General features: G+C 35.2%; 1 protein-coding gene across 4 annotated transcripts in view; it reads right to left on the bottom strand.

Annotated features, from left to right (window-relative positions):
* Nucleotides 1-6,914: 6,914 nt before the first annotated feature.
* Nucleotides 6,915-27,755, bottom strand: part of Ubp1_0 (transcription factor CP2-like protein 1) — a 43,681-nt gene continuing 22,840 nt past the window's right edge. For 2 of the 4 annotated variants that reach the window (XM_029044818.2, XM_029044819.2), the window contains 6 exons: nucleotides 24,454-24,951; nucleotides 14,428-14,600; nucleotides 9,508-9,706; nucleotides 9,331-9,446; nucleotides 8,358-8,432; nucleotides 6,915-8,293 (listed from right to left, as the gene is read on the bottom strand). In XM_029044818.2, coding sequence (XP_028900651.1) covers nucleotides 7,900-8,293; nucleotides 8,358-8,432; nucleotides 9,331-9,446; nucleotides 9,508-9,706; nucleotides 14,428-14,600; nucleotides 24,454-24,951 — 1,455 coding nt within the window. In that variant the 3' untranslated portion in view covers nucleotides 6,915-7,899. Of the gene's footprint in view, nucleotides 8,294-8,357; nucleotides 8,433-9,330; nucleotides 9,447-9,507; nucleotides 9,707-11,072; nucleotides 11,215-11,351; nucleotides 11,822-14,427; nucleotides 14,601-24,453; nucleotides 24,952-27,755 lie in introns of those variants that run through there. The other 2 variants (XM_011195106.3, XM_054235069.1) reach the window with 2 other exon arrangements.

Here is a 27,755-nt window from a genome sequence, read left to right as displayed (position 1 = left end):
AACAGGTCGCTCTCCACCTGGTCCCTCCAACGGAGTAGAGGCCTTCCCCTTCCTCGGCTTCCTCCGGCAGTTACTGCATCGAACACTTTCAGAGCCGGAGTGTTTTCCTCCATTCAGACAGCATGCGTAGCCGATGTATACATAGTAAAATAGTTTTGTTCAAATAAAACTAATCAATATCAAACTATTGATGATGTCGAGACGAAATGAAATCTAGATGCTTGTCTGTCCGTCTATATATCTGCCAACCTTTTCACTATCACTTAAATAAAACTTGAGACATCTTGGTGAAACTTGGTTAGTACAGAGTATTATAGTCCTTAGGGACATCTTCGATGTTCTTTTTTATTTTAGGTGTGGCCCCGTTCCTAACTGCTTAAGTTATATTAACCGCACTTGCTAAAGTCATTTCTTGTTAATACTTTATCATAATAAAAAGGAATAATAACCACGCCTACACCGCATATAATGGATATGTTGAGAACTACTAAAAGTGCATTAACTCGCTAAATGAGGCTTATGCAGCATGTAAATGAAGGTACTGCTGAACGAGAAAACCGACTGAAACGTAAAAGGCCTACAGACTTAGCAAGACAACTGTAGCAGCAAATGAATTTTCTCTAACGTTTGTTGTTAGTATTTAATCATTGTATACTAGGTATAATTGTAATATAAAAAAATTAAAAAAAACTCGCTAACGAAAATCATCAGAAACGCTTAATTTTAAAGTAGAGATGGATATAGAAGATTTCCTTTAAAATTGGAATAAAAATGTACTGTCTCTCAAAATGGTGCACATGTTATAATAGTTTTGTTCTCAAAACTATTGTTTGTGACACATAAAACCAATCGAGATAGACAAAGTTGTATATACCAATGTAATAGGTATGTTGATACGCCCGTGAGTTAATACTAAGATATATTAACGTAACTTGATGAACATATTCCTTGGCATTGGCATTGTAGATGAACCATCCCCATGCCCACAAAACCCCTTTATCCGAAAAGCCTTAAAATGCAATGAACGAGCCGCAAATAAAGCTAGCGGACGAGGGTATTAGCATTAACAGCAATAACAATGTCAGCCTGGAAATCCAACGCAGAATCACTCTTGCCAACAGGCGCTACTTTGGGCTGAGTAGGCAATTGAAAAGTAAAGTCCAAATTAAACTCTAAAACAAATCGCTCATTATTCCCGTCCTGGTGTATGGCGCTGAAGCGTGGACGATGACAACATCCGATGAGACGACTCTTGGGGTTTTCGAGAGAAATTTTTTGCGCAAGATTTATGGTCCTCTAAAAAAAGTTCAAAGCGCACTGGAATAATATACCGGGATGCAAAACCGCAAAAGTTATGTGTAAGGCGGTAGATAAGAAGTAAAGATAAATTTTATTGACGCTCTATATAAGCAAATATAGGAATATGGTCGGCATACTCACTGGTCACGGTCTTGTGGCGGCGCACGCCTACAAGATGGGGCAGATAGATCGCGAAGACTGCAGGAAATGTCAAGAGCAAGGCACCAGAGAAACAATGGAGCATCTCTTCTGTGAATGTCCTGCATTATCAAGACAACGGCTTCAGCATTTGGGGACTAAACTTTACGTTAATCTGGAAGAGATTTCGTTGGTGAACCCACAAAGCCTTTTGAAATTCGCAACAAGCGCAGGCATCCTAAAGGATGATTACTCCTCATTAACTACGTGACGGCACTCCATCTGGTATCGCAAAAGACCAAAACTTGTCTACGCGTGGCTTTATAGCCTACCAGAATAACCTAACCTAACCTATTGTCCTCTAAACATTGGCTTAAAGCGGTTCCTACGCCAAATATATATATATATATATATATATATATATATACTGAGCGTAAATAATAATTCCACTAATGATATAATCTTTATTATAATCTTTGATACAAAAACAAGAAGTTTTGTTTCAGAATACAAGAGTTATTATCTTCATTATTAAAGTTCAACTTAGTACAAATAATGAAGAAAAACAATACACAGCCAAACAGAGTTCAAAAGAGTTAAAATCTGTGCACATAAACTAAATTTACATTCATTCTAGTATCTTGTTTGCCACAGTCTTCCACTTTCAGTGTCTGACCGATTACCAATTTTTTGCCGATGCCGATTCTTTCATGATCAAATTTTGTTAGTAAACTGTATTGTAGTAGAAGACAAAAGAAGACAAACAAAAACAAGTAAGGAAAGGATAAGTTTGGGTGCAACCGAACATTTTATACTCTCGCAATTTATTGCTATATTTTTATTAAGATCACACAATCAATTCAACCCATATACTCGGCATAAAGTCCAATAGAAAAACGAAAAGAGGTAATTCCTAAACCGATTTCACTCATTTTCATCACCAACATATATTATATTTGAGAGTATATGCTCACTTAATTTGGCTAAGATATTTCACATATTAACCGATTTATAAGCTATTAAGCCGATTGTATTTTTGAAAATCCTATAATTAGCTATATGAGAGCTAGAGAAAGTTATGACCCGATTTTAACTATTTCTGGTACAGAGACATACAATTAGAAGAAAACGATTTCCTCTGAATTAAATTGAGATATCTGAGAGATTTACCCATATTTTCAGTTAAAATTTAACCTTAGGCGCTGAGTTCAACATGTTCGATATCTGGGGCCTTGAAAAGTTATAGTCCGTTTTCGACAATATTTTCACAAGTGAAGCCAGAGATGATACGCACTATTTGTGTAAAGTTCATTTCACCCATTTTCCACACTTGTCATCAGGGTGTCAAAAAAATATTATATAACGAATTTCATTGAAATCTGTCGAGTAGTTCCTGAGATATGGGTTTTGACCCATAAGTGGGCGAAGCCACGCCCATTTTCCATTTTGTAAAAAGATCTGAGTGCAGCTTCCTTCTGCTATCATTTCTGTGAAATTTAGTGTTTCTGACTTTTTTCGTTAGCGAGTTAACGCACTTTTAGTAATTTTCAACCTAACCTTTGTATGGGAGGTGGGCGTGGTTATTATCCGATTTCTTTCATTTTTGGACTGTATTAAGAAGTGGCTAAAAGAAACGACTGCAGAAAGTTTGCTTTATATAGCTTTATTGGTTTGCGAGATATATACACATAACCGATTTGGGAGCGGGGCATCCAAATATGCCCCTTACTAGTGCGATCCTTTATTCGAAATTTTACTTTTATAACTTTATTTATGGCTTAGTGATGACACCTTATGTGTTTTCGATTTTCGCCATTTTGCAGTGGCATGACAGTGGTCCGATTGGGCCCATTTTCGAAAGTAACGCTCTCACGGTCCCAAGGAACATGTATGCCAAGTTTCGTCAAGATATCTCAATTTTTACTCAAGTAATCTGTTGCGCGGACGGACGGACAGACAGACATTCGGATTTTGACTCGTCTCGTCACCCTGATCATTTTGATATATATAACCCTAAAACCTAACTCGTTTAGTTTTATGACTTACTAACAACCGTTATGTGAACAAAACTATAATACTCTCTTAGCAACTTTTGTTGCGAGAGTATAAAATAACATCAGATAAGTAAAAACTCATAAGTTCATTAATACGATACATATTGTACCTTTGTTTCAATTTAATTCGGATCATTGTAACTGTGCTAAATAAAACCTTCAATTTAATGCAAAAATAATGGATTTCTGATTCTGTCAAATATGAATCATATAAAATGTATGTAGTTTTTATTTTTAAATTTCTTATTGGATTTCTTCCCGAATATTTGAGTTTAATTGTGTGTTATCTTAATAAATTTTGGTGGAAACAGATTCTTGGGTATATACATTTCACTAACTCCAATATTCTGAATGCAGTGATGAATTCGATCTAGACCTTGATTTTGTTTTCAAACAACCAAACATAGTGCTTCCTTGCTTGTTAATATAAAGTTTTGGCAAAACTTGAATTTATTTCAATAAGCTTGGGTCTTATAAAGCCAGTGAAGTGAAGCCAAATAACTTTTTAAAATTCGCGTCAAAGCAGGCATCCTAAAGGATGACCACTTCTCGTGGATAATGTGATGACACTCCATCTGGTATCGCAAAGTACCAAATCTGGTCTATGTGTGGCTTATTGACCTACCAGTATAACATAACCTAACCAGGGCATTATAAATAACCGCAGCAGTTTTATTTGCTCTATCTCTAACGGTTGTTGATGATTGTTTTAACCTTACTTAAAACAATTCGGAGACAGACGCTTCCATTGAGATTATAAATTACTGTAACATTGAGATACTAAATAACTCATCTATCTTCCTTAGCTACCGAACTAAATGGTTTCAAGTATGAATTCAAGTCTTTAAAGTTAGGCCCGTCTAGTTCTTATATGGTATACATATATAGTATGTTTATACTAACATATGTTTTGTTATATTAACATTATACTCTCGCGACAAAATTGCTAAGATAGTATAATATATTTTTTAGTCGTATTTGGATGTAATTTTTGTTTGAAGTGGGCGTGGCCCCGCTCCCACTAAGTTTTTTGTACATATCTCGTCAACAAAACTTTCTATAGTGGTTTCTTTTAGGTATTGCCTTATACCCCTGACAGACGGCGGCGTTAATTCGGAATAACTGCTTTAATCGGAGTTAATTCGAGAGTTATCTCAGTTAACTCCGTTTGCTAACTCCTCAAAATTTTAGAGAGTTAGTGGGAGTTCGTGGCATTTTCGTTGGCAACATTGTTAAACATGTCCGCTTTTTATCTATTGTGAATGAAAATATGCAATACTGACAGCTGTATTTCAATTAAATGTAAACAGAAACATACGCATGCTAATTTTTTCTAAAATGGAAGTTCAAATAATTACGTATTTATGTATATTTTTTTATAATAAGTAATTTTTTACTAGTTGTGCGGCTAACAACCGCAATATTTGCTTTCTATTCAATTTTATTTCACCAAAATGGAAATATTATTGCCAATCAGCTGTCATGGGAGTTTATAACTCGCTTTGCTATAATATTATACAGTCCAAAAATGGAGGAAATCGGATTAAAACCATGCCCACATCCCATAGGTTATGTTGAAAAATATTAAAAATGCTTTAATTCAGTAAGGAAAAACACCAGAAACCTTTAATTTCATTATGAACAAGGAACGGTGCACTCAAAATGGTATACAAAATTTTAGGTGGGTGTGGCTCCGCCCACTTATGGGTCAAAAACCATATATCTGAAATATCGGTTCACAACCACGCCAACTTCCTATATACCAGAACTTTGAAGTCCATATGAACTTATCGGAACAGAACTTTTCATAAATACTGTATTTATAGTGTGGCATCGCTCTTCTAAAACTCGCCGAAACCGGGCCATAAGTTTTCAAGACCCCATCTATCGAACATTAGGGTCTTAGTGCTTATAATCTTTTTTACCGAAAATATAGGCAAGTCTCTCAGATATTTTGAAGAAATTTAGAGGGAATATTTATACTCTCGCAACAAAAGTTGTTCATAACGGTTGTTTGTAAGTCATAAAACTAAATGAGTTAGATAGAGAGTTATATATATAAAAATGATCAGGATGACGAGACGCGTTGAAATTCAGATGTCTGTCTGTCCGTGCAACGATAACTTGAGTCAAAATTAAGATATCTTGACGAAACTTGGTACATATATTCCTTGGCACACTGAGGAGGTTCGTATTGAAAATGGACGATATCGGACCATTGGTACGCCCACAAAATGGCGAAAACCAAAAAATTATAAAGTGTCATAACTAAGCCATAAATAAAGTTATAAAAATAAAATTTGGTACAAAGGGTCGCACTAGGAAGGGACATATTCGGATGTAATTTTTTTTGGGGAAGTGGTCGCCCACTTATGAGTCAAAAACCATATCTCAGGAACTACTCTACCGATTTCAATAAAATTCGGTACATAGTACTTTCTTGACACCCAGATAACACGGATGGAAAATGGGCGAAATCGGTTCACAACCACGACTACTTTCCATGTAACTCAATTTTGAATTCCATCCGATTTCTTCATTTTATAATGTATACATAAGGAAGCGATGAAGATAGCGGAATAAAACTTTACATAAATACTGTATATCATCTGTGGCTTCACTTATGGAAAAATTGTCGAAATCGTACTATGACTTTTCAAGGCCACGGATATCGAACATGAAGAACTGGGTGCATGAGGGTAATTTTTCACCGAAATATCGGTAAATGTTTCAGATATTTTAATTTAAATCAGAGGAAATTTTTGTCTTCTAATAGTGTGTCACTGTTCCAAAAATTACTAAAATCGGGTCATAACTTCCCCTAACTCCCATTTCCCTAATTACAGATTTTTCAAAAATTCTATGGGCTTATAAATTGGTTAATATGTGAAATATCTTAGCCAAATTAAGTGAGCATATAGTCTTGAATATAGTGTAGCTTGGTGGGGAAAATGAGTGAAATCGGTTCAGGAATTATATCAGCCCACATATACCATATATGATGATTTTCGTTATTCTATTAGACATTATGCCGAATATATGGGTCAATTGTAAAAATAAATTACTTCAATAAATTTCGAGAGTATAAAATTATCGGTTGTACCCGAACTTAGCCTTTCCTTACTTGTTTTCTTCTAATAATATGTCTCCGTGCCAAATATGGGTGAAATCGGGTCATAACTATACCTAGCTCCCATATACCTAATATTAGGGTTTCCAACTTTCATTGGACTTTATACCATATATATGACGAATATGTGGGTCAAATTGTATGTCATATTAATAAAATTAAATAAATAAATTGCGAGAGTATAAAATGTTTGGTTACACCCGAACTTAGCCCTTCCTTACTTGTTTTCATATATTTCATGTGTGTTTTAGCCTCAAAATTCAAAGCAGTCGGTAGAATTAAACACAGCAAAGTTTACAGACCGATTCTTTATTTCTTCACCGAATTGTTTTAATATTAATTTTAAAATTATAACAGATACACAATTAAAGATGTTGGTATATATGTATGTATAAAAATACAACTTTGACTACACCAGATTTCAGTTTAATCATTGCTAAAGCATATAAACATCGTGTTTTTATTTTATATTTAACATATTTGGTTGTTAGTAATCGTGTCTCAATAAAAGTGATGATGGTGTTTGGCCCGTGTTTTATTTCAAGATTAAAATGTACTTATAGGTAATACATGCAAAAGAATTATACTAAATAAAACATACTTTCAAATACATACAATATTTTGCAAGATATATATATTTGTGTATATATGTATATATAATGTGTATGTTGTATATGTGTATTATTTACGTAGTGCTCGTCGGAAAGAAATAACTTGTAAAAAGTGTGGTTTTATGAAAATAAATTGAAAAATGGCTTATTTCAAAACAATTTTCCAATATACAGTGCAAATTCGGACTTCCTTCGAACTTCACAAAAATAGTGCACATATGAAAAGAAAATAGTTGTGCATGAATATTCAATTGATATATATTCAGTCAAATAAGTAACCGGAAAATCTCATTTTAAATTTTCCCGCTGAGAATGTTTCAACTTTTTTTTCCCCAGGTTGGCACAACTGTGTTTTTATTGCTATGTGTCATTTAGTTTGTTTATGGAACAAGTCAACCTTTTGTGTGCGTTGCGATTATTATATGCCCTTCTTTGAACGATTTATACCAATCGTAAACTGGAGTTGTCGACATGGTTGAATCACCAAATGTTTTTTTCAACATTTCCAACGTTTTGGCACAAGCAATTTCGTTTGGAACACAAAATTTCACACAAACTAATTATAAATTGTTAATTACTAACGAATTTGAGAATTTCCGGTTACTTATTTGACGGAATGTGTGTATGTATCTATGTGTGTAGTTGTGTGCATTCTAATGATATGCTTTCAATTATCATTTTTGTTTATCAATTTCATAACAACTTTGCTGTTTTGTACTTCGAGAGTATAAAGACTTCCGTCTTTCACTTCATTATTTAATACCTCGTCAGTAACGTTGACATGAACGCCTGAAGGCCCTGCAAGAAAAATAAAGTTTTTGGTGCTATCATTAAAGATATTTGAACCACTGCCGGAGTATTTCGAATGCATGCCCCAGCTACTGTAGATCGAGCCGTTTTCTAAAGCTCCATTCGTGTTGCCGTTGACAATCATCTCGTAGAATCCAGGCATTTTGCACAGTTTCTGCATTAGCTCCTTTGATGTGTTCGATAGCAAATATATGGCATTGTAGCTATTGCCATCCAAACTAACGTAAAGTGTAAGACGAGGTGCAATGGCTCTGAAATATTTAAAATTTTCATTAATATGTAATCGAGCAACTAAAAAGAAAAACATGATCGTACTTAGCACGCAATATGTTGAACATGCGAATTCCATCAGCAAGTCCACATATTTGAATTAAATCCTCTTTAGACATCCTAAAAAATATGAACCAATTAGCGTAATTAGGTAAAATTAGAGCTAAAATTAATTGTAGAATGAAGCATCGCCCATTTTTTGGTGAAATTTACTATATGTAACTGATTTCGTCATTCGCTTTACCTCCAAATGTTGCACCCGTGCCTACTTTCCTAAGTCACTACTTCAAATTTCAACAAATTCTCTCAATTTACAACAAATAAAGAGGCTCCACTGAAGATATCGGAATTACACTTAGTATAAATAGTGCATTTCTTTTACTTATGTATATACTTTTAAATGACGCAAAGCACAAGTGCCAATTGTACTCGAATATCAATATAAATACAGTGGAACTTGCATAACTTCCGAACTCTTGAAATGGCAATAGATGTAAAATTTCATACAAAATTCATTCCATAAACGAACTTTTCGACCAGGGAATAATAAAAAATTTAAAATTTTACTGTCGAGCACTGAGCTATCGAGGCAGTATTTTAAAAGAGTCTCTCTATATCGTATGTAGGCTAACAAAAAATATGATATTATACTTCTGGATTACATAAATCGTGTAAGAAAGGCATGGGATACAGACGTCAAGAGCCAAACAATAGTAAACTGCAACAAACAAAATTACAGAATACATGTTTTAACGTATGTACATAAAACTTTATGCGAAGTAAATAAATAGAACGGTGTATAAATCTATAGTTTACGTTTTTTTTTCAAAAATTTAATGTTTTAATGAAAATTCGATCACTCAAAGTCTCTCTAACTTGAAGTTTTTTTGTGGATTATGGTGATTCGAGTTAGAGAAGTTCCACTGTACCTCAAGATTGCTAACTGTCTCCTCTTTATTTCTCACCAAGCATCTCAACTCGTATGACTTTGCAGAAAAACAAAATTTTTTTTACTCACCTCATTATATCTGAACCAGAGAAGTGTGCAAAGGTTGACAGATAAGAGGTTAATCTATGGTGGCTCAGCCACTGCGCAACTTGGTTTGGGGACGATTCTGGTAAAATGTTGATTGCCTATAAAAATCAATAGTGATGAAAACTGAGTGCAACAATAATACAATATACGAGTACTTACGTAATCATCCATATCTAGCGTAGCCGACTGCTGCGGAGACACCATGTTAGCTTCCATTAGTTTTAGCGTTGGCGAATTAGTTGAAGTAACACTATTTATGGCTATGGGACTGGAGTTGGTAACAGGTGATCCTCCAGTGTACGACAATATGCCATCGTACTTAGGAATGTGGACCGGAGAATTGGGCCAAATTTTCATACTGGAATAGTAATTAATAATAATAACACAAAGGAATTGTATAATAGTTAGAAAGATAAATTATATATGTATATATGTATGGGTACATATATGTATACAGAGACATATGACGCCCAATCTATTTGAACGGTGATTTTGAAATATAAATTCATATAAATATGTATATGTTTTAAAATACCGTCAAAAGTGGACAAAATGAGATGTTGATGCAAAAAGGCACAAAAACTTTAATTCTTTCGTTTCTAATAATCATTATTCTTTTTATCAGTGAAAAGTGTAAAAATAAATGCAAGAAAATGTATAAGAAACGATTCAGGTAAAAATTAAGGTAGCAATCGTAATTCGGTAAAGAAAATAAATAAAAATCAACAATACAATCACAATGAAAATCTGAAGTTGTATGCTTTGACCCGCCCACTAATAGTTTATCTTAAGCAGGACTTCTTTATTAAAATATCTGGTTGCATATCAACACTTATTACAGATGGACACTTTTGAAATAGATTTCCGAATCGGATGAGTGACAATCTTTGCCCAACTGAAAAAAACTTCATCGAAATTCATTACCTATGTATACCTATTTTTAAAATTATGCAAAATACAATAATACATATATCACATTTAGAAACACGCAGATTTCTTTCCCCCCGTTCTTATTTAACTTTAAAACTGTTTGTACGATTTCTTTTTGCGAGAGCATTTAATGTAGCCTTTTAATGTGTTTCCACATGTTATCATTTAGAGATATTGAATCGGGATACATTGCAAGTCTACTAATATGCATTAAACAAGCATACATACACAGTTATTTTCTACGAAAATTATCACAATTAATAATTGATATTTGAACTCAATAAAAAAATAATAAAACACTATACAATGTATTTTAATCTTTATATATAAAAATCTTATCTATGTACGTGTGTATGTCACTGAACTCCTCCTAAACGGCTGGACCGATTTGAATGAAATTTTTTTGTGTGCCTTCAGGTCTGTAGCGACTATTTGGTCCAATTTAAATAGTGTATTTAAGTTATTTTAAATTTATAAATTTTTTTGATGATTTATATTCGCCAAAAAATACTTTGTTTAATATCCTAATAGCTTGAAATATTTTGCAGGACAACGTCTGTCGGGTACACTAGTTCATTATAAAATAAAGTTTGTGGAAAAATTCATTCATTTTTGTCCCAACATTATCAATTTTATTTTTAAAAGCGCAGTCTGTGGTTTAGTCTGAAACAGATGTCATTATCAACAGTGAAAACCTTGCAAAACCTAGCTGACAGAACCAAACTATGTGCGCATGTGCATGTGTATTACATAACATACATAGGCGTATTTTCAATTTATGCATGCATACATACCCTGTTAAACCGAAGTTTTTTAAACCCACATAAGTGGTAAAAAAGTGGTGAGTTTGCCATAGGCCAGCATAGCTGCTTGTGAGTTTTTTAACCACTATTCCCCTCACACGTACGAATACAAAAACAAAACAACCCAAACGTGTGCGTTGGTGTTAGTAATTGAAGAAACATGAGGGGAAAGTGGTTAGGCCTGGCTGGCAGGGTATGGTACGTACGTATGTACATGTGTATGTAGTTATAGGAAGCATTAAAATGTTGGGCTCATACATACATACGTACCGCAACTATGTCAACCGTGCAACCAATTGTTCAGTAATTTTATTAACAACAACAACGATGCAATAACAACGATGTCTGTTTAGCGAACTATCAAACACGGCGTAACAACTTGGTTTTAGAGCTTAACAATGCCATGCATTCAGAGAAGTTGTGTGCGACTGTGCATAAATCCTTTGACGTAGAGTACATGATCAACGCAGCGTATCGGACCATTCAGAGTTTTCGTCCACCGGCTACTCTGTGTATTATTTTTGTGCACCGATATAGGACTGCCCACACGAAAGCGGTATCTCTAACTGGAGCCGTCACCAATGCTCGTATGTAGACTAATTCAATGCTCGTCCAAAAAACGACTTTTGCAACAAAAACAAAAAACACATTAATTTTTCGTTGGGATTAAAATGGAGTATTTCTTTGGTGATAACTATTGTAATGTCGCGCTTGCGCTTGAGATTTGTTAACACTCCCGATCGCATTCAAACTCGAACACGAACTAAACACGATACCGATACCGGCGCTCCTACGCAACAGTCTTAAGTGTAGTAACAATAGCTGTTGCAAAAAGTGGCGAGTTCAGTTTCGCACATGCGAAATTTCCAGTGTAGTGGTGTTGTGCGTTTTTGTCGGCCGGTATTATCCGCATATGTGTTGGTGCACAGAGAATGTTCAGTGCAGGGTTGGCTCTGCGTTTGCATTTGTGTTCGTACATTCAATTGAGAAAGCCTTCTGCACTCTTTGTCGAAGTCAGAGTCGATGTAGATGGAGTTCGTTATCTCCGCCAGAGTCTGTGGTCACAAATTATTCGCAAAATAATACATACATACATACAAACATACAAACATTGGAGCAACGATGGCTGATACGTCAAATAGCAATGTATGTATGCGAATGCTTTTGCAAGCGTGTGTTTGTTGTGTACATCAAATAATTTCAGTTGCAACGTCAAAACCGGTTGGGTTTGCTGCTATAAATGCGCGAGAATTGATAATGAATAACACACACACATATACTACACATGTTAACATCAAGTTTGTGAACCCACTACATCCAAATGCTGATATCGAGAGTCACACTGATGGGTATGATATGGACGACATACTTTAAGGTGTGAATGAATTTGGATAATAAAAGTCGTTATCACCTCCATAGAAATTCAAATTAATTTATTAAGTAAGCATTTACGCACACTACTGTAGTGTTTTCATTAATTAACACTATGATAATACATATTACTAAACAATACGAAGTTTAAAATAGCACTTCAGAGATAGGAGGTAAAATTTATATCCCTACCCAATTCATATACCCGTACAGAACTGAACATTGCACATTTTCACAGATAGGAAAGAAGGTGTGCGTAAACATTTCGGAACGTCTGCAAATATAGAGCAGTATTATCTGCTTTAGATATTTAACCTTCTTTTGAAAAGCAGCTAGTACGGAGAGATGTGTTTAATAGGTGACCTAAGTCCATTCTTGTGCTAAAGGATTATTAACGATTATTCTCAGTACAGAAAATGTACATTTAAAACTGCAAGATAGTAGCTTCCATACCATAACCCATCCGTTTGACTTTTCTATCACATATGATGGTATAAACAGTTGAACTTCACTAATTCGAATCACCATTATCCAAAAAAAAACGTCGTGTTAGAGGGACTTTGATAGAAGTTTTCATTAAAACATAAATTTTTTCAAAAAACTGTAAAACATAGGTCTGGTCGAAATGTTCGATTTATGGAAGGAAATTTGTATGAAATTTGACTTCTGTTGCCAATTCAACAGTTCGAGGTTTGGAGAAATATAGATTGCGCTGAATTACGAATATTGAAGTCATTACTAGCTGTATTCAGCCTAATATTAAGATTGGAAAAGAGGTAATGCAGAAATGTAAATGATTTTGAATATTGGTTCCTGATAACAACGTATAGTGCATTCATATACAGTATTTTTCTAAATCTTCTTAGCATTAAGTTTGAATCATCCATTTACATAAATATGTAAATGTTGAACGGTTTTGAGCCTGTTGTTGGATGTTGAGTGTTATTAAATTAAAATTTTCAATTAAGCTAAGGTGAATACATCCGTTAGGAATACTCAAATTTTGATTGGTAAAGTGATTCACGAGTGACCAAAACAAATCTTTTTTAACTAGTTTCATTATAATTCTGAGGAAAAACATAAATGAAAATACGGAGATCGAAAAAATGAAGTAGAACCTCCTACATTATTATATTATTATTAATATTACTTACATTGTAATATTAAAGAAGTACTTACTTAATTTTTCTGGTGTATTTTAAATATATTTTAATTTTAGTCCGATAAATCATTATATTGAAATGAATAAATGGAACTCAATTTCACAAAAAGCGCTTCCATTTAATTTAATTGAGTTTATTATTATTTATTTTTAAAATTTTGCAAGAATCCTCCCGATGGTTTTTGATGTTTTCGAAAATCGCTGTCATAGTATTGTAAAGTGACGATACAAATTCAACAAAATTTTTTTACTGTTGACTTAATGTTGACACAAATGTCCAAGATCGATATAAAACAATTTAATCGACCAGTGCTTGACCCTAGAGACATTCACGCAAATGTCGAGAATTCGGCTCAAAAAGTGACATTTTCAGTTGAGAATAAGTTTGGAATGCAAATAGATCTCTACAAATATTTTGTTGGGTTAATGTTGGCACAAATGTCCAAGATCGACATAAAAAGATTTAATCGACCAGTGCTAGAAACATCTATTGGAAAACGGCGGAAGCAAAGTTGTAGACCTAATAGATAAGGTTTTAGAAATTTCGTTTATAAAATACTTATAGATCTGTTGTTATCTACAAGCAATCATATATAGCCCATTTATTTGTACATTTCTCTTATACAAATCAAAATTTTTTTATTATCACGAAGCTAATGTATAGCGATCCTTATACATAAGCCCAAAGTAAATAAGTTCGTCTTAAAAAGTGTGTCAATAAATTAAGAGCGGGCACGTTAAGTATGGTCAATGAGTATTAACATTGATGTACTATTTATAGAAGTAAATACTTAAAATATCTATGTATCTTACTATTCAGGGCTGAAGCAACCCGATGTTGTGGGTGCTAATATATCCAGCGGTATGTCGTTCATAATAGTGCATTCATAACTGGGCTGGAATTTGTCTTGCTCTGCTTGAGTGCGCCTTTGAATTTTTTCGCGATCCTGTTTATGTTTACGATCAGCGCCTTTTAATTTGAACACCTAAAAAATGAAAAAAATTTATGTTATAAAATAAAAAAAACATATTTTACTTATTGTTTATGAAAAATAATAAAATGAATAAACATGTTTTATTCTTATAAATCTTGATATCTTTCCACTAGCTTCTTACACAAACCTGTAATTTCTCGAAATATTATAGTTATTAATGTTTTAGAGTAGTACTTTTTAGTAGTAGTAGTTTTAGAATAAATAATATCAATACACTTTTGTCAACGTTTCTTTCAATCATAAAAATCCTTGCGCGATGCATGCAAAATGGCAAAAATTCTTATTTTTTCTGGATTTCAAGCTCCTTGCGCAACCTCTAAACCTTTGATTGGCCCAAAACTTTGTATATACTAGTTTTTGGGCTATTCGCATATTTCTAGGGGGTGCGATCGAGAATCCAGAGACTTTTTTTATCCTTCATACAACTAAGGGCCACCCTAATGTACATACATATGTCAAATAAAAATTGGTTGTGAAGATGGTCATGACCCGTCTATTTTATAAATTAATTTCTTAGCTTTGAGCATTATCGTAATTAACTTTAGTTTTTTACTGAATACATATCGCTCATTTACATGAATAGTGTCATAACTCAAAAAAACACGATTTTTGAGTTGAGTATGCAGAAGAAAAATATACCGTGAAATAAAAATGTGACGTTATTCAACTAGTTATTTTGCAATACTTTTTAACCACAACAACGACACATCTCAGACATATTTTGTGTTACAACAGATATTGTCATAGGGTGAATTTGGTTTTCTTTTCAGAACGAACGACATATTTTGTGTTAGAACGATATTTGTTAAAAGGAAATTAAATTTTTCATGTTGCTTTTTTCAGCAAAAACGATACATTTAACTTATGACGGCGAAATTGATTTATATTTTTAAGAAATAACGACATAATTCAAAAGGACTCACGTTTGTGACTAAGCCACAGTCCGCATCAAAGCGAGGTTCTTCAACATATCGCTGATTTGCGCCCACGCCCCGACGGAAGAGAAGGACGAAGTGATCAAAGATACCTTCTATGAGCGTCTAGAACGTGCTTGGCGATTTCAACGCTAGGGTGGCTAAAGGTGGTGTCTTTGGCACAACAGTCGGAAAATTCTGCCTCCATGACGAAACATCGCCAAACGGTCTGACCACTATCTTGTAGCAGCTAAGATACGCACCCGCCTCTGTGTAGAAAAGCACATACGTCAATAAACACAAGGAAGGTTCGACATCGAGAAGCTGCAATCTCAACCGACAGCCGAACGATTTTCTACTCGAATTGCACTCCTGCTCTCTGAGAGCACTCAACAGCATCTCGGTATAAGGGAACTGTGGGATGGCATATCAAACTTCTTACGTACAGCTGCAACCGAAACCATTGGCTTTCGGAAAAGTAAAAAAAAACAGCTGGTATGATGAGGATTGTCGTCTCGCAGTGGAGAGAAAACATACTGCCAACATCGCAATGTTGCGATCGACCGCAACACGAGCGGGATGGGAAAGATACCGAGAGTTGAAGAGGGAAGCGAGACGCATTTGCAGACAAAAAAGAAAGAGGCCGAAATGCGTGAGTATGAAGAGCTTGACAACCTGGCCGATAGGGGTAATGCTCGAAAATTTTACGAAAAGATTCGGCGACTAACTGAAGGTTTCAAGACCGGAGCACACTCCTGTAGGACCCCCAGAAGTGATCTAGTTGTTGATGACCAGAGTATACTGTGTTTGTGGAGGGAACACTTCTCCAGCCTGCTGTGAAAATACAACACCCGGAGGAAATTCGAATAGCAATTACCCGCTTGAAGAACAACAAGGCGGCGGGGCCGATGGATTGCCGGCCGAGCTATTCAAATACGGCGGCGAAGAGCTGATAAGGTGCATGCATCAGCTTCTTTGCGGAATATGGTCGGAAGAAAGCATGCGCTACCACTGGAGTCTCAGTGTACTCTGCCCAATCAAAAAGAGAGACCCCACAATCTGCGCCAGCTATCGTGGGATAAGCCTCCTTAACATCGCTTATAAGGTTCTATCGAGCGTACTGTGCGAGCCCACCGTCAGCAAACTGATTGGACCTTATAAGTGTGTCTTTAGACCTGGAAAATCCACAACTGACCAGATATTCACCATGTGCCAAATCTTGGAGAAGACCTGTGAAAAGAGGATCGACACACACCATCTATTTGTCGACTTTAAAGCTGCTTTCGACAGGACGAAAAGGAGCTGCCTTTATGCCGCGATGTCTGAGTTTGGTATCCCCACAAAACTAATACGGCTGTGTAAGCTGACGTTGAGCAACACCATAACCTCCGTCAGGATCGGGAAGGACCTCTCCGAGCCGTTCGATACCAAACGAGGTTTCAGACAAGGTGACGCGCTATCGTGTGACTTCGTTAACCTGATGCTGGAAAAAATAGTTCGAGCCGCAGAGCTAAACAGAGAAGGTATAATATTCTATAAGAGTGTACAGCTACTGGCGTACGCCGATGATATTGATATCATTGGTAACAACATCCGCGCCGTTAGTTCTGCTTTTTGCCGCCTGGATAAGAAAGCGTAGCGAATGGGTCTGGAGGTGAATGAGGACAAGACGAAATATCTCCTATCATCAAGCAAACAGTCGTCGCATTCGCGTCTTGGCTCCCACGTCACTGTTGACAGTCATAACTTTGAAGTTGTAGATAATTTCGTCTATCTGGGAACCAGCATTAACAGCAATAACAATGTCAGCCTGGAAATCAAACGCAGAATCACTCTTGCCCACAGGTGCTACTATGGACTGAGTAGGCAATTGAAAAGTAAAGTCCTCTCTCGACGAACAAAAACCAAACTCTACAAGTCCCTCATCATTCCCGTCCTACTTTATGGTACAGAAGCGAGGACGGTGTCAACATCCGATGAGACGTCACTAGGAGTTTTCGAGAGAAAGGTTTTGCGGAAGATTTATGGTACCTTAAACATTGGCAACGGCGAATACCGAAGAAGATGGAATGATGAGCTGTATGTGATGTTCGACGACATAGACATAGTCCAGCGAATAAAAAGACAGCGGCTACGCTGGCTAGGTCATGTTGTTCGAATGGACGAAAGTCCCCCAGCTCTGAAAGTTTTCGATGCAGTACCCGCTGGTGAATGCCGAGGAAGAGGGAGACCTCCACTCTGATGGAAGGACCAGGTGGAGAAGAACCTGTCTTTAGAGACCGACCGATTAATCGGCCTTGGTATCGGCATCGGCCAGTATCGGCCACAAAATTAAGCATCGGCATTGGTATCGGCATCGGCCATATTTGGCCGATTCTTAGCCGATTCTTTCTACTTCTTTCGGTTTACACTAAAATAATTTCTTTTTACTTCTTTGATTTCTTTAGAGCATAAAATTTTAATTCTTCTGTTTACCATATAAAACACAGTGAATCACATTTGACTAAACTAACAATTCATCATGGTGATAATTTAAGTCTAGTATAAAGAAATTCAATATTTTTGCATTAATGAAAGGTTTTATTTAGCACTGCTAGAAACATTCGATATTTGTCAAATATGCACAGTTTTGTTTAAAGTTGTTGAGGTTATAGAAGCAATTTTTAAAAGTTTCGTAATAAACACTTGGTACTGGCCTGGACTACAAGGTGCATGGAAAATAACCTCCCAAACAACCTTCCTTTCACAATGCGAGATATAAATGACAAAACTCACATCTTTGAAAATAACGGGTTATTTTTACTAGACCTACTATTTTCGAATATTGGCCTTAATGCTCATATTTGTCCTTAGGGGGCTATACCAGTGTAAATACTAAATAAGGCGATTTTAGTGAATTTTTTTAAAGAAAGTACTCGGTCGAATGTTTCGAATTTTCTTGGATATAATAAGGTGAACTTTCAACTTTATTTTAAGATTTTTATTTTCAAAAATTTTGAAAAATAAAGGAGTTATGGGCTATCTTGGGAGGTGCCAAAAAAAAGTTCCCCAACTGCTGACATGATTACCGCCAAATGAGTAACTGAAACACATAAATTGAAAAAGTTAATTAAGGTTGAATATATTCTCTATATAATGTCCTACGATTATTGAAAAATATCAAACATTAAAAAAACGGCGTAGTTCTGAAAAAAATTTCGATTTTTTAGGTAAAAAATGGTCGTTTTTAGATGCCAAATACACAATTTTCATCAAATCAAAAAGAAAGGTCATTGTATAGTAAATATATTCAAGAACATTCAGTTTAAATTTGAAGTTGATCGGTCAATATCTCGTTGAGTTATGATGTCAGCAATTTTGTAAAAAGTCGTTTCGAGAATAATGCGTTTAAAGTTTCGACTATAGCGGCTTATACTTGTGAGCGATTTCACTTTAGAACGCTGCCATTCAAAAACTATTCAATATACGACCTTACCGCTTTCACAGGATATTTTTGAAATTATAAACTATCGAATAAGCAAACGCGAATAACTTATTTGTTCTATCAACATATATCTTATAATAATAGTTTATTTAGTTTTGAATAATTAAATGAATAAACAACTTCATATTTACATATGAATTGAGTTGTTTACTTATTTGTGATGATATTTGTCTTTGTTTTTATTTTGTTACTATACTAATTTACTAAATAAAGTTGTTAATGAAAGAATCGGCATCGGCATCGGCATCGGCCAAAATTTTGGTATCGGTCGGACACAACCTGTCTTCACTTGGTATTACCAATTGGCGCCAAACTGCCAAAAGGAGAGATGCGTGGCGCGCTGTTTTGGACTCGGCTATAACCGCGTAAGCGGTGTCTACGCCAGTCAAGAAGAAGAATATAATATATATTGATAAAATTTGTTGCAATTTGTCAGTTGGAGCACAAAACATTGGTAAATTGCTTCCATGAGTTGTTTTGCCCAAGCAGAGAGTTTTCGGCATTTCCTTTTATTCAAATCAATGGCAACATACATGTCAAATTCGGGTAAAGAAAAATGAAATGTCACATACTTAGTTCACTTTGTTGAATACACTTTGTGTACAATATAAATGGAGTAAATACTTCGGTTTTATTTTGTTGCATATATTTTTGTTATGATGTATACATTATATATTAATTAAAAGATACATATAAATGGTGCTGTATTGATTTATTAACAGCATTAAATAAAAAACAAGTAAGGAAATGCTAAGTTCGGGTGCAACCGAACATTTTATATTCTCGTAACTTATTGAAGTAATTTATTTTTACACTATCAGGCATGATCTGCAAATCGTTTTCGGGCATTATTTTCATTCATTTTCCGTTTTAAAAACGTTTGACATGTTCTGTAAATCGTTCCGTTTTTGTTTTTTCGAATATCACCAAATCGTTTTGTCGCCCTGTTCTGGAAATCGGAATCGTTACAATTTTCCGATTTCATATTAGGCAAGATAAACGATAGCGATTTTGAATTCAAATCAACGATTTGCTTAAGAAACATTTATTACAATGTATGTATTTATTAAAAACTTAAAATTAATATTGTTAAATATTAATAAGCATATATTAACATGATTTGCCTGGACTTGTGGAATTTTAACGGCCGTTGAGGGCATTTAAGATTATCGAAGTTTTGGGGTTAGTGTATCGGTGGAAGAACGTCCACCGACGAGCAGGGAAACTCACTACATGTTTCCGAAACTCAAGAAGGTGTTTAGAAATAAAATAAGAATTCACTCATAGAATCATCGTATTTATGCTGAAAATGCCTTGTATGTTAAAAAACGATAATCGTTTACAAATCGTTTTACCGTATCTTAATTCTTGCACAAAATGAAATTTTGCTTTTCTGGAAGCCACTTCAAACATTTGAAGCTTAATCCTCTTCAAACACAAAATCATCTCAAGTCGACAATTAGAAACTTTTTAGTAAAACTCACTTGGAATCCGGTGCAGACAGAGGCCTTTCGATTTTACATTAATAATATCCTTCACAACAAAAAAAAAACACCATGAAAACATTGTTTCTTTAATAAAACTGTTTAATTTCAAATTATTTAAAGTTTTGGACCATCAAATTCTCTTTTATTTGTTTTGTCAAACTGTCACAAAGAAATCAGCTTTTCAAATTAAAATTCGAAATGAAATAAAATCGCACGAATTGTAATTTCGGATCCGAATTGAAATCGCGCGATTTCCAGAACATGCCTGTATGTACCAATTTTATTGAAAGCGGTCGAGTAGTTCCTGAGATATGGTTTTTGTCCCATAAGTGGGCGACCACTTCCCCAAAAAAATAACATCCGAATATGTCCCTTCCTAGTGCGACCCTTGTACCAAATTTTACGTTTACAACTTTATTTATGGCTTAGTTATGACACTTTATAAGTTTTTGGATTTCGCCATTTTGTGGGCGTGACAATGGTCCGATTTCCCATTTTCAATACTAACTTCCTCAGGGTGCCGAGAAATAAATGTACCAAGTCTCGTCAAGATATCTTAATTTTTACTCAAGTTATCCGTTGCACGGATAGACGGACGGACGAACAGACAGTTATCCGGATTTCAACTCGTCATCCTGATAATTTTGATATATATAACCCTATATCTAACTCGTTTAATTTTATGACTTACAAACAACTGTTATGTGAACAAAACTAGAATACTCTCTTAGCAACTTTTGTTGCGAGAGTATAATAATTTTATTGTAGTTTTTCGAAGTACATATACTTCTTTTCCTTTGATTATATACAAGTAAAAGAATTACCGGTAATATAATTTTTCAGAAATTAGTATCATCTTAAAAACATACCGGTTATAATTTGTGAGGGATTACTCTATGTTTCAATCCACATTTCACCATCTATTAAAGTGGAGCCTAATGAACCTAATTAGAATATTTCCTTTTTTCAATTCATATTATAGCGGTTGTTGAGTAGACTTATGAGTGGGTCCCAAATTACGCCTTTTGTGAGTCATTAGTAAAAATTAGTTGAATTAAAAATGAATATTTCGATTCACCCCAGAAAGTCCGAACTATTGAAACTCCAATAAATTCAAAGTAACTAACACATACACATGTCGCAATGATCATTATACTTATGTGTGTATAAGTTAACTCAAGTAGCTCATCCACAGATGGAGAACTCACACGTGGCTTGAGTGAACAAAATACTTATCTCTCGCCAGCCACTGCGTTGGTCGTTTGATGCTATTATTAGTGCAGCAGAAAATATTGAGGGGATAAGGAAATTCGTTATCTCACGTCAGCCACTGCATTGGTCGCCTTATACTATTAATAGATATACTTAAGTTTTAGTTATAAATTGTAGCTCATAAGGTGCAGCAGTAGCTCACCAAATTATAATAAAATAAACAATACAAAATAAAATGTGTTGATTAACGTATTTAACTTATACAAGAGTTTCATAAGGTTCATCAATTCAGGATTAAGAAACTCATAGGGAATTTAACAGAAATCTGTAAATCGTTCCGTTTTTGTTTTTTCGAATATCACCAAATCGTTTTGTCGCCCTGTTCTGGAAATCGGAATCGTTACAATTTTCCGATTTCATATTAGGCAAGATAAACGATAGCGATTTTGAATTCAAATCAACGATTTGCTTAAGAAACATTTATTACAATGTATGTATTTATTAAAAACTTAAAATTAATATTGTTAAATATTAATAAGCATATATTAACATGATTTGCCTGGACTTGTGGAATTTTAACGGCCGTTGAGGGCATTTAAGATTATCGAAGTTTTGGGGTTAGTGTATCGGTGGAAGAACGTCCACCGACGAGCAGGGAAACTCACTACATGTTTCCGAAACTCAAGAAGGTGTTTAGAAATAAAATAAGAATTCACTCATAGAATCATCGTATTTATGCTGAAAATGCCTTGTATGTTAAAAAACGATAATCGTTTACAAATCGTTTTACCGTATCTTAATTCTTGCACAAAATGAAATTTTGCTTTTCTGGAAGCCACTTCAAACATTTGAAGCTTAATCCTCTTCAAACACAAAATCATCTCAAGTCGACAATTAGAAACTTTTTAGTAAAACTCACTTGGAATCCGGTGCAGACAGAGGCCTTTCGATTTTACATTAATAATATCCTTCACAACAAAAAAAAACACCATGAAAACATTGTTTCTTTAATAAAACTGTTTAATTTCAAATTATTTAAAGTTTTGGACCATCAAATTCTCTTTTATTTGTTTTGTCAAACTGTCACAAAGAAATCAGCTTTTCAAATTAAAATTCGAAATGAAATGAAATCGCACGAATTGTAATTTCGGATCCGAATTGAAATCGCGCGATTTCCAGAACATGCCTGTATGTACCAATTTTATTGAAAGCGGTCGAGTAGTTCCTGAGATATGGTTTTTGTCCCATAAGTGGGCGACCACTTCCCCAAAAAAATAACATCCGAATATGTCCCTTCCTAGTGCGACCCTTGTACCAAATTTTACGTTTACAACTTTATTTATGGCTTAGTTATGACACTTTATAAGTTTTTGGATTTCGCCATTTTGTGGGCGTGACAATGGTCCGATTTCCCATTTTCAATACTAACTTCCTCAGGGTGCCGAGAAATAAATGTACCAAGTCTCGTCAAGATATCTTAATTTTTACTCAAGTTATCCGTTGCACCGATAGACGGACGGACGAACAGACAGTTATCCGGATTTCAACTCGTCATCCTGATAATTTTGATATATATAACCCTATATCTAACTCGTTTAATTTTATGACTTACAAACAACTGTTATGTGAACAAAACTAGAATACTCTCTTAGCAACTTTTGTTGCGAGAGTATAATAATTTTATTGTAGTTTTTCGAAGTACATATACTTCTTTTCCTTTGATTATATACAAGTAAAAGAATTACCGGTAATATAATTTTTCAGAAATTAGTATCATCTTAAAAACATACCGGTTATAATTTGTGAGGGATTACTCTATGTTTCAATCCACATTTCACCATCTATTAAAGTGGAGCCTAATGAACCTAATTAGAATATTTCCTTTTTTCAATTCATATTATAGCGGTTGTTGAGTAGACTTATGAGTGGGTCCCAAATTACGCCTTTTGTGAGTCATTAGTAAAAATTAGTTGAATTAAAAATGAATATTTCGATTCACCCCAGAAAGTCCGAACTATTGAAACTCCAATAAATTCAAAGTAACTAACACATACACATGTCGCAATGATCATTATACTTATGTGTGTATAAGTTAACTCAAGTAGCTCATCCACAGATGGAGAACTCACACGTGGCTTGAGTGAACAAAATACTTATCTCTCGCCAGCCACTGCGTTGGTCGTTTGATGCTATTATTAGTGCAGCAGAAAATATTGAGGGGATAAGGAAATTCGTTATCTCACGTCAGCCACTGCATTGGTCGCCTTATACTATTAATAGATATACTTAAGTTTTAGTTATAAATTGTAGCTCATAAGGTGCAGCAGTAGCTCACCAAATTATAATAAAATAAACAATACAAAATAAAATGTGTTGATTAACGTATTTAACTTATACAAGAGTTTCATAAGGTTCATCAATTCAGGATTAAGAAACTCATAGGGAATTTAACAGAAATCTGTGGTGGTAGCCAGATTGTCCGTTGGTTTAACCCTAACTGTATAATATTCAGTTAACTCGAACATATCTCTTCTTCGCATCACTTGTGGTCAAAACCGGTAAATAGCTTGAAAATAAAAAAAACACGCTAATGAAATAATAACACATTTAAGCGAATGTCTTTAATAGTCACATTAATAGTTAATAGGGGGACTGTCAGAATTTTAAACACGAAGTAGTTTTTGTCTAAAAAATACGTAAGTATGTATGCATTTAATGAATAAAATACTAAAAAACTAATCACAAACCTTGATTTGACAAGCTGCTGCATGCACTGGTTGCTTGCCGCTTACGAGCGAGTTGTTGTTCCCCGATGATATATTAATACCGATTGGCGTCGGTGCTGTTGCTACCCCGCTTGATACTGAAGCAGATGCACTTGAAAGAGCACCAGTAGATATTGGGGATGCTGTTGTGCCTCCGGTGGAGTTGGTTGATTCTATATAAGTTTCAATTTGTAGTCGAAATGGCACTCCTTTTTCTCCTCCATGTTTCTTCGGTGTGAACTCAGTTGAAATGCAGTTTACTTTAATGTAAACTCCGACCTCCTTCAAGGGGTCCCAGAAAATTTCAACAGTATTCAAGAAGTTTGGGTTTAACGGTTGCGATACATGACAGAGTCCATATGAAAGTGGAACGTCTACTTCAATAATTCGCTCACCAGGACGCGAAGCTTGCCATTGTTGCATTTGTTCACGTTCCATAAATTGTAGACGACGCTCATGGAAGCAGATTTTGATGACACTCTGTAACGATCAAAACGGAAATTGAAAAAGGAATACTTGGATATGTGTATAACTAGATTTACGTCTACTTTCTGCTTTTGTAAAGGGATTCCTATATAAAGAGTGTTTGTTATACATATTTTTCAATAGGTACGGGAAAATTTAAAATAAATAAGTAAGAAAGGGCTAAGTTCAGGTGTAACCGAACATTTTATGTATGTGATGTGATTGGCGTCGAAACCGTTTAGCCGGTTATAGCCGAATCGATTATAGCGCGCCGCTCCTCTCTTTCCTTTGCAGTTCGGCGCCAGTTGGAGATCCCAGGTCGCTCTCCACCTGGTCCCTCTAACGGATTGGAGGCTTTCCCCTCCCTCGGCTTCCTCCGGAGGGTACTGCATCAAACACTTTCAAAGCCGGAGTGTTTTCGTCCATTCGGACAACATGACCTAACCAGCATAGCCGCTGTCTTTTTATTCGCTGAACTATGTCAATGTCGTCGTATAACTCATCCAGCTGATCATTCCATCGTCTGCGGTATTCGGTAGTTGCCAGCGTTTAGAGGACCATAAATCTTGCTCAAAATTTTCCTCTCGACATCGTCCACGCTTCTGCACCATAAAACAGGATGGGAATGATAAGCGACTTATAGAGTTTGATTTTGGTTCGACTTTACTTTTCAATCCAAAGTAGCACCTGTTGGCAAGAGTGATTCGTCGCTGGATTTCGAGGCTGACATTTTTGGTGTTGTTGATGATGGTTCCTAGATATACGAAATTATCTACGACTTCGAAGTTATGACTGTCAACGGTGACGTGGGAGCGAATGCGCTGAATGTTTGTTTGATGACAGGAGATCGTTTCGCTTCCTTATCAAGACGGGAAAAAGCAGAACAAACGGAGCGGTTGTTGCTTCCGATGATATCAATAGAAGATTGTACCTTCTCTATTTAGCTCTGCAGCTCGTATTTTTTTTTTCCAGCATCAAGTTAGAAAAGTCACACGATAGAGAGTCACCTTGTCTGAAGCGTCGTTTGGTATCAAACGGCTCGGAAAGGTCCATCCAAATCGTGACGGTGCTTTTGGTGTTGCTCAACGTCAGCTTACACAGCCGTATTAGTTTTGCGGGGATACCAAATTCAGACATCGCGACGTAAAGGTAGCTCCTTTTCGTGCTGTCGAAAGCAGCTTTAAAATCCACAAAAAGGTGGTGTGTGTCGATCCTCTTTTCATACTCTCGCAACTTATTGATTTCATTTTATTAATATAACACACAAATAAACCATAAATAAAGCTATGGAAATAAAATTTGGTATGAAGGATCGCACATGAAGGGTCATATTTGGATGACATTTTTTTGGGGAGGTGGGCGTGGCCCCGCCCCCAAATAGGTTTTTTGTACATATCTCGGAAACCAATAGTGCTATATAAACAAAACTTTCTGCAGTCGTTTTTTTTAATGTCCAAAAATGAAAGAAATCGGATAATAACCACGCCCACCTCCCATACAAAGGTTAGGTTGAAAATTACTAAAAGTGGGATAACTCACTAACGAAAAACGTCAGAAACACTAAATCACATAAGAAATGGCAGATGGAAGCTGCACTCAGATTTTTTTACAAAATTGAAAATGGGCGTGGCGTCGCCCAGTTATGGGTCAAAAACCATATCTCAGGAACTACTCGACCGATTTCAATGAAACTTGGTTTGTAATAGTTTCCTTACATCCCAATGATATGTTGTGAAAATAGGCCAAATCGTTTCACAACCACGCCTACTTCCTATATACCAGAACTTTGAAGACGATCTGAATCGTTTGCTTTACAATATATAAAGTAAGCACTAGTGAAGATATCGGTGCAGAACTTTGCACAAACACTATGTTTATAATTTGGCAGCCCCATTCTAAAAATCGCTGAAATCGGACCATAGATTTTTAAGGCCCCATATATCGAACACGAGGACCTCGGTGCTTCTAACCTAATATTATGGTTTCCAGCGTTCAATGGACTTGATACAATATATTTGACGAATATGTGGGTCAAATTGTGTATTATATAATATTAATTAAGTTAAATAAATAAATTGCGAGAGTATAAAATGTTCAGTTACACCAGAACTTAGCCCTTCCTTACTTGTTGGATTTGAATTTTTTGACAGTCATTTGCCGCTACCGCTTTTATTTAGGGAAGGCATTTAATGTCCGAGATGGGTCGTGCGGGTTTCAAGAAAATCATTATCCGATTATTTGCTATTAATTTCAATTAAATATTGTTATTTACGATATACATACTTAATAGTGCTTGAGTTACCACCCAACACAAAAGGGGTGATAATTCTGAACATATTTCCGTCTAGAGGTTCCATAGGGTCGATGAAAAATAATTATATTTTATGCGTATTTTATTTGACCAGAAATTAAGCTATTAGTTTATTTTGTATGCAAGACTTAGTCAACATAATTATGTTGGCTTGTCATAAGCTATCATAGCTTGTATATTGAACTAGAGGCATTGTCAGCTCATCGTTTTTTTTCATTCACAATAGTTAGGTTTTTTCCAAAAACAAGTAGTTGGCAATAGCGAGAAACCTAATTTTGACAGATAGAAAAGTAAAAAAACCATAATTTTAAATTCTATCGATGTGCAAAATGGCAAATAATATTTATTTTGACCATCCCGGATCTTCAACCGATTTTTTCAAATAAATTACATATCAGCTGAGAGTTCGGGTTCGCATAACCAACACAATTCATTTTTAAGCGAAAATATGAAATAAGCTAAATGCGTTTTATTTGTCCATGATTTAGCTATTAGCCTGTGGTGGTCA

The sequence above is a fragment of the Zeugodacus cucurbitae genome, chromosome 6 (genome assembly GCF_028554725.1).
Source record: "Zeugodacus cucurbitae isolate PBARC_wt_2022May chromosome 6, idZeuCucr1.2, whole genome shotgun sequence".
NCBI classification, from domain to species: Eukaryota; Metazoa; Arthropoda; class Insecta; order Diptera; family Tephritidae; genus Zeugodacus; species Zeugodacus cucurbitae.
This window is presented reverse-complemented; position numbering and strand designations above follow the sequence as displayed.